Below are 8,552 nucleotides of genomic sequence, written 5' to 3'. Positions count from 1 at the left end.
ATGGAGACATTATTAGTGGTTAGCTTAATTAATTACCAATGGATTTTTTCATCATATTCTCATTCTTATGAGAAAGTTTATAAACTTTATTAACTATTACTATGAAATAGGTTACGATTAACACTTTTCCCCCCTCGCTGTGCAATATAGGTGCTTAGTTTTACTATCTTTGAAATGTACAGGCAGTCCTCGTTTTACAACGCTTCGCTTTACAACGAATGGCTTATCCAACGCTATGCAATGCATACCTACTGTATGTTCATTTATACAACGCCAAAACGGCTTATCCAACACTCTTACAACACTTTGCAAAGTTGTTTATGTGTATATAATATATTATTTATTATGTTATATTATATATATAATACAGTGTATACACTATATAATTTATGTGTGTGCTGCGTATCTTATTGCCTGCTTAAATATTTTGTGTATTTTAGCATTAAAAATGCCTTCAGGAACGGAACCTGTCATTTAAACAGTGTTTCGCTTTAAGACGTTTCGCTATCCAACGCCATTTTGAGTAACGCATTGTGTCGGATAACCGAGGACTGCCTGTATTAATTGTAGACAGCTGTGCATCATTATAGGGATATCTGTCTGTGGGGCAGGCCACCTCGGCACACCTCACAGATGTTTCAATATTACTACTCCAACATATGCTGCTTTATCATTAAGCATCACAGGGCGCTGCAAAAATGCAAACAATTTTAGTGAATACGTACAGCTGCATTTTGCTGCAGCCGCGCAGTCATCTTTAAATATTCCAGATAGAATACTTCATTTCTGAATGTTTCTCCCATTTTCTGTCTATGGCAAAATCACTGTGGCTAACCGTCTGTAAAATATGAATGATATAAAAGTAGAAAATAAATACCAAAACGTTATAAACAATACAAATTTATTGATGCATCTTTTACACAACAAACACAACATGAAGTTTCACATCTTGGTAAAAACACGGCGTAACAGACAAGATTGTATCTTTCTTGCTTGAATTAAAAAATACTTTTTTCAAAGAGTTGTACAAAAAAGTCATATCAACCGAAAAATTCTAAGAAACAATATCACAAATATTACAAAAAAAAGTATATTACTGCATTGTAAAAGTGAAGCTATATACAGATTACCGTGTGCAACAATTGATGTTCTGTAGAAGACAGAAAGTGCTATGAAATGTCCTGTTTACTTCACCGCAGGTATTCATGTTGGGGGGGGGGGGGAAAGTACAGAAGCGAAATGCCCTACACTGGCTGCTCATGTTACTCATTTTACTATGTACAATACTAAGCAAATTAGGTGTAAAGGTAACAAGCCCTTTTTTGCTTCTTGTACCCATTTTGTAAATATTATAATACTATCTACATCCTCCTAAATGCAGCATGGTCCCGCCAAGCATTGCAGAGAAGTGAACACCATGACAGGGGGTGCTCGGGGAGAGCACAGGGTATCCCGGGGCGATGCCAACATCATCATGGGATATTGAGCCAGTCATGGATTTATGATTTAACACGGATTCTGGTCCATTTGGTCTAGATTTGCCCTGCAAAATATATACTTGGAACATAAGGACTGGACTAGAATCGCATGGTGACGTGGACACACGTGGACAACATTGCATTAAGGCTTTGTACATTACCCTTTAGAAATAAAGCAAAGTCCAAAATGAAAGTGTATCGAATTATAAAATGGAAATGATGTAATGATAATAGGATAATGGAAATGGGATTGTCCTTTAACACGAGAGTAACAGCATGATTACAGAAGAATTGGCAGTGATCATCAAGTAGTTTAAGAGAAACCACAAGCAACTGAGAAACCATTTCCACTTCTTTTATATCACTGTATGAGCTGCTGTAACCCTGTAGGTGCTGCTGTGGGAGCCAGCAAAACCTTCTGCATTTCACTAACACAAATGTTAGATATAATCGCTATGTGCCCATTTTCTAGTTGTGCTGTCCTAAAAGCGGCCACATTGTCTAATTGCCGCACAACTTCACAAGTGGCTGTGTTCCACGGGCAGTTCAACGTGTTAACGCCCAGCTCGGTGGCGCCCAATATGCAGTTTTGTGTTAATATGTAGCAGTTAAAAAAAAAATAACTTCATTGCTAATGTGGTGACCAACGACTGATCGTAGATGACAAAATGTACATAGTTCAGATGATAACTGCACATTTTTAATTAAAAATAAATAAATAAGGCATCAGTGTGACCAGAAAATGGTTTGCAAACGGTGCTCAAAGACGTGTATCCCGAATGGTGCTTCCAACTCTTACTTCACCTTTGGAAGGCTCAGCTGGCCAGCTAGTCATAAGGTAGCGCCTGAAAGATATTAGACAGTCTGAGTGTTAGCGGTGACACAACAACAGGTAACAGATCAGCTTGAAAAACAGCTTATATTCTTCTATTCAAATCATTCTCTACTAGCACTGCCCGCACACAGGGCTGCAGACAGATTTCCCGGGGCTCAGGACTGGAGTTACGACCGCCACCCCCGTGTCAGTGGTCGTGCGAGCCTCCCTCCTCCCCATTTCCCACCTCGCGAGCCCCCTCTATATCCCACCCTCCCCTCCTCATCTCCTACCATCCATCAATTACCCCACTCTCACTCATTCCCTTACCCCTGCCTCACATGTATTTCTCTCCCCTGCGTCTTACCCAATGCATATAAACCCTTACCTTGCTGCTGGTCACAGGTGTCTGGCCTCTAGCCGAGCCCGCTGGCTGCGGGGGTCTCGGCGGCCGGACAAAGCAGTTGGGCCTGACTTCTCATGGCCACCGGGCCCCAGCTCTCCCCAAGCTGCAGGCCTCCTCACTCTGTCCCACGCAGAGCGTTTGACATCAGGGCGCGCCGAGCCTCCCTCATGCCGGCACATGCTAGAAGCGTAGCCCAGCTTACTTCCGGTGCGCGCTGACGTAAGAGGTCACGGCGCGCGCCGATGTCAGAGGGCCCGGTGTGGGACAGTTAGTGAGTAGGGAGGCCCGCAGCTTGGGGAGAGCCAGGGCCCCACTGCCTTGTCTGGCCGCCGCCCCCCTCCCCCATAGCCAGGAGGCCCGGGACACTTGTCCCGCCCGTCCCCTCCCCCCCCCTGTCGGCGGCCCTGCCCGCACACATGCACTGGATGTAACACAAGTGAACTGCAAGTGGTACAAGACTGATTAACTATCTGTTTAAGCTTCAACATGATTTACGGGACTCCCAGATAGATAGTTCCATAAAAATGACATTATGAAATTAGAAAAAGCGCAGAGAAGAGCCAGCAAATTAATAAAGGGGATGGAAAATCAGATTTATGAGGAGAGGCTAGCTAAATTAGATTTATCTACATTAAAAAAAGAGGCGTCTAAGAGGGGATATGATAACTATATACAAATATACTCAGGGACAATACAAGGAGCTTTCAGAAGAACTATTCATCCCACGGGCAGTACAAAGGACTCGGGGACATCCCTTAAAATTGGAGGAAAAGAGACTTCACCAGCGACAAAAGAAATGGTTCTTTACAGTAAGGACAGTTAAAATGTGGAATCCATTACCCATGGAAACTGTGACGGCAGATACAATAGATTGAAAAACTTTAAGAAAAACATGGACATCTTTTTAGAAAGGAAAGGTATACAGTATAAATAAGTAAACGTGGGAAGGATGTTAATCCAGGGAGAAATCTGATTGCCAATTACTTGAGTCAGGAAGGAATTTATTTCCCCCTTATGAGATATCATTGATGATATTTCACTGGGGTTTTTATGTTTGCCTTCCTTTGAATCATATACTGTAAGTACGGATATAGGATAAAGTATGTGACGTCTAAATTTAACATAGGTGAACTCGATGGATATATGTAGTTTTCCACCTCATCTACCGGTACAATGTAATTAAGTATCTTCAACGTAAAAACTCCATATTTTACTCCATCGTAAAAAAAAAACTGACTTCTTGAAACTTCAGGGTAATTTTTTTGGAAACAAATAAAAAAGGACTTGCAAAAAACTTGGAAAGAGTTTTCTGTTAATGTATTACATGGCCAGGTAGAAAAAAAAGATAGGAGAGAACGTGTGATAGATAGAAGCAGATTTGTGTGGTCAACATTTCCTAACTGAAATTACTTGACTAGTTTTCCTATCAATGACGGACACAAACCGCAAAGGATCTTTTTCAAAATAGAAACTTATTAAGAGTGATCTCCGCAGTTGCTGCTTCAACCAAGATTGAACGCACAATGTTTCCTTGATGACAATCGGATCAGATATACGCCATAAAAATCGAAATTGATGATGTTTATTTGTGACTTTGCAAATAAAAAAAACCCCAAAAAACAGGAAAAAAGTGATGCATCCAAATTGGTCAAAGTTCCTCAATAACATATGTAAATGATACTGGATAGCAATGGAAAGTCCATGATTGATATGGCAATTATCAGGTGTGGGCTAGGAGTCTAGTGGGGTCCACATGACCACCACAGTTAAAACACCATAACAGCCCCCCCTAGTAACCAATATAAAATGAACAGAGGCACTGGTAAACATATACATATATGTAGGGGCGCTCTGGCCCTATTACCTTAGTGCTTGCAGGACTTCCAGATATCCAGGGCGTGCAGTTCATCCAGGTAGATAGCCAGCAGGAAGATAGGTGAAGATGTGTTGCACTGCCTCAATTTCCAACTCCCAATGAGACCGGAAAAAATACAAAGTGAGCACTCAGTTAAACAACAGGTCAGGTTTATTGCAGGGTGGTGCAGCAAGGGGACAGCAAAGCCACACGAACGCCTCGTGGCAGTGCAACACATCTTCACCTATCTTCCTGCTAAAAAAAAACCCAGAAAGATACGCGTAAATAAATACGTTTGTAGTAACATTTGCAGAATTTCAATAAAAGTGTGAATGTTGTTCAGTAAAAACATACTGTATTTGGATTTAATTCTGACCTTTGTGGGTTGGGCCCCTGATTTACACTTGGCTCAGGGCCCCAAAGATTCTAAACAAGGCTCTAAGATGGGATCCTTTTTCCCCTGCATTTATTTTCCTGTTACTCTGCGTGGTGGCTTTATATTATGTCTAATAACAGGTGCATACATGATCAGTGCAATATAAATAAAAACACATGTAGAACTTCGGCAGCTGAGAAGTTGGAAGTACAGATCACTTATGGTTGAAGCTGCTAATGTTGATATTGTAGGAAATGGTAATGATTCCTGCAATGACTTCATTGTGTGCAGGATCATATCCAGGGGCCCTATTGGTCCATCTGCTCTTCTTTGGAAGTCACCACCTGGAACTTTGATTAACATACTCTGTGCAGTAAAACTGGAGCAATACTGATGCAAGCAAAAGCACCAAATCTATTAGTGAAGATCTCATTAAAAACAACAACTGCGTTCTTTTGATTAACATGATAGTGTTTTTTTTGTTTGCCTCAGGATTCACCTACTTTGCTCCATGGTCTCAATGCAGAAAGTGACCTCAGCCCTCATTATGGCTTTTATCATGGCTAGCAGTGGTGGGCCCTAAAGCAGCAATGCCGCCTGTGAGTTATTTCTGTTTTGTATACATAATTGGAGACCTGGAGAGGGGTCCTCAGACTAGGAGCGGTGCTATTTTCAGCTTCTGGGACCCCCCTGTTTGTAGATACTTAACGTGAACGTTCCAGGTTTAAAGCTCTTGGGCAAACAATAAAGCCACCAAATCCCGCAGAATCCTTGGGTCAATAGGAAGTCACAAGGTTTGCGGCTTCCTATTGGACAATAATGGTGACCATATTATTTTCTTCACGGGGGAGTATCTCAGGACTGCTTCAGTGTCTAAGGTTCCAACGGCTCCATTTGTGCAAAATGTAACAAAAAAAAAAATCAATATACATTTCTGGCGGGATTTGGCGATCACCTAATCGTGATGTTACTGAGGAGGCGAACAGAAGAGGAAGGCTGTGCCCTACAAAACGAGCACAAAGCTGGAGTGCCAGACACCATGTGGTTACATCATGGGGAAGGTCAAAGGGTTAAACATCCGCCCATGCTTACTAACATGCAATACAGCTACCGAGCAAGAGAGAGCAGGAAAACCACTGCGATAGTAAGTGGTAGCTCAGTTCAACGCAATTTGTTCCAGGATTCCATGATCATTGAATTCCCTTCTCTTCACATTTGTGGACAGGTGAAGGATACACTCAAAACATTCAAAGGGCAAGTTCCTCACTGCTGGGGAATCCTGCCACGTAAGAACATTCACTTATGCAATTTATCATTTGTATTCCAACAGACTCAAGAAAAAGAAGATAAAATGGTAGACAATTGGGCCAAACTCTATACACAGACAATACTCGCTCTGCATAATCCCACTATACTCATTTGTTGCAACATTCCCAGACTGCAATAACCCTGCGAGGGTGGGTAATACTAATGAAGTTGCCCACAGAGGACGCCAGCTCTTTTCACTTGGTCTCCTCTCTGGAGGGATCACTAATGATTTTGAATCATAACAATTGTCGGTGAAACTAAGGCCAGGGCCATGGTCAAAAAGACCGTGCTGGGCCGCGCTGAGGGGAAAAATCATCCCTAATGAACACGGCTTTAGACGGCGCTTCCGCAGGCGTGCGGAGGCGTGTGGAATTGCAGCCGACAGCACAATTTAAGTTTTCTTGCTGAGGGAAGCGCAGGGCCGGTCACGTGACCGCCAAAAGCCAATGGCAGTCCGCGACGTTGGCGCTGTGATGTGGCGTGCTAGCCCCGCCTCGCCTCCCACCCGGCTCACAAGCGCGCTCGCTGATGCTCATGCAGGGACACAAAAAAGCTCCTGCTTGAGCATGAGCGTTGCTCAGCGCTGTTAATGACACCATGTCCGAAGCCTAAGCCAGAGCTGTGATGCACAATTCATGGTCAATAGAATGAATCAGCGGTGGTGTCAACCAGCAACTGCCCCTGGATTACACATTTTATTGTCTCTGCTTGAGAACTCGGACACGTTTTTGCAAGTTTTGGTATCTTCAACTGGACCAATATATAGATGACTATAATACCAGTAAGTGCTCTTTAGAGTGGTCCCTGCCTTATAATTAGAGCAGCTGTATTTACAACTCAATATTCACTTATATTTATAACACTCACCGGTTGACTGTGTTGTAAATGAGACCTTGTAGGATAACCACATGCCCAAGGTACAAAGGAAAGTGGCTATAAATCCAAAGACCTGCAATAAAAAAAATATGCAGAATGTTTTTCAACTAAACCATCCGCATCAGTGAATTCAATAAAAATATTTAGCAAATACGGTATTAAAAAGGTGCACAGTAGTGTACTCTGCAGAACTATGAAGGATGTAGGTTTACAGGATCCTTCAATGCAGTGTAATAGAAAATATGGTAACTGGGAGAAAAAGAACAATAATGGCCAACGTAACTCCATGTCAATGAGACTCTAGTTCATTCCTAACTTTCCAAGTTGCCGTCTCCAGAGGTACCCAAAAAATATTGGTGACCACAATCCACAGGGATCAACTGTTAAAAAAGGAGTCAGGTTGGCCATACTGGAAATAAGCAGTGTACTAAAGTCATTATGGCCCAGATCTGACAAGGCACACTATTGGAATATGTGGCAACCTGACCGTATTTCTGTCATGCACAATATGAGTTATTCAATAACTGATAACTAAGCTTCAAAAGTAAGAGACTTGCACTTTTTGAGGGAACACAGGCAGTGTAAGTCATGCTCTAGCAAATATATTCTTACCGCTCCAGCTACCAAACCCGAGCACCCAAAACTTTTTACCGCTGCCACAATGGAAGCAATCAGGAGCAGAAATGAACCGATCCCATAATGCAGAAGTTCCTGCAAAAAAATAAAGAAACTATTCAGTTTCATTTGTCATCATGGTTGGCTAGGGTTGTACAAAGTGCTTTGGTGTTAAATGGTGAATCCCTTTCAACAGGATGATAATAATTCAATCCCGTTTTTCTATTTCCATCCACTGTCCTGTTTGCAACTTTGGAATAATAGGGTAATATCTAAAGAATAACCCGCCTCGGGGTCATTATCACACTGCTGACCGAAAAATAGTGGTTAGGGAAGCATTTTTAAGGTTAGCTGTAAATTTACATTTTACAGAACACAACTGTTCAGAATTTCCCCTCCATGATTTGCACCTATGTGGTAATATTTGCTGTGCTATTTAGATGTTGTAATCCCAGTGTATTTTGTTTCATATTATCCGTCATTAAGCTATCAGACTTCCAGTACTGTTCTTTTCTTTTCCTATGTAACTGATAAAAAAAGGTAAATAAGAAAATAAAAGTTCCAAAAAATACAGAAGTGCAGCAAAAGAGCAGTTGACATTGAATCTCAGTTGGACACATTCACTTTTAATTAACTTCTTATTCAACCGTGAGCAAATAACGATACCTGTCGACAAGTTAAAAAGTGCTCTTTTTGCATTTTTCGGCTGATTTTTTGGGCAAGACCAAAACAAAGACAGTACTACAAGTAGCTGATGCAAAATGTCAAACATGCATTTCCTCTAGCATGTTTTGTATAACTAGTGTTTCAGGCATAAGATCACT

General features: G+C 41.7%; 1 protein-coding gene across 1 annotated transcript in view; it reads right to left on the bottom strand.

The window, feature by feature from the left end:
• Positions 1-884: 884 nt before the first annotated feature.
• Positions 885-8,552, bottom strand: part of CMTM7 (CKLF like MARVEL transmembrane domain containing 7) — a 69,690-nt gene continuing 62,022 nt past the window's right edge. The window contains exons 3-5 of the mRNA XM_075587032.1: positions 7,726-7,824; positions 7,105-7,186; positions 885-2,323 (exon numbers count right to left, since the gene is read on the bottom strand). Of these exons, the coding sequence (XP_075443147.1) occupies positions 2,310-2,323; positions 7,105-7,186; positions 7,726-7,824 (195 nt within the window). The 3' untranslated portion in view covers positions 885-2,309. The remainder of the gene's footprint in view (positions 2,324-7,104; positions 7,187-7,725; positions 7,825-8,552) is intronic.

The sequence above is a fragment of the Ascaphus truei genome, chromosome 2 (assembly GCF_040206685.1).
Source record: "Ascaphus truei isolate aAscTru1 chromosome 2, aAscTru1.hap1, whole genome shotgun sequence".
Lineage (NCBI taxonomy): Eukaryota > Metazoa > Chordata > Amphibia > Anura > Ascaphidae > Ascaphus > Ascaphus truei.
Note: the sequence above shows the minus strand (reverse complement) of the source record. Positions and strands in the feature narration are given on the sequence as shown.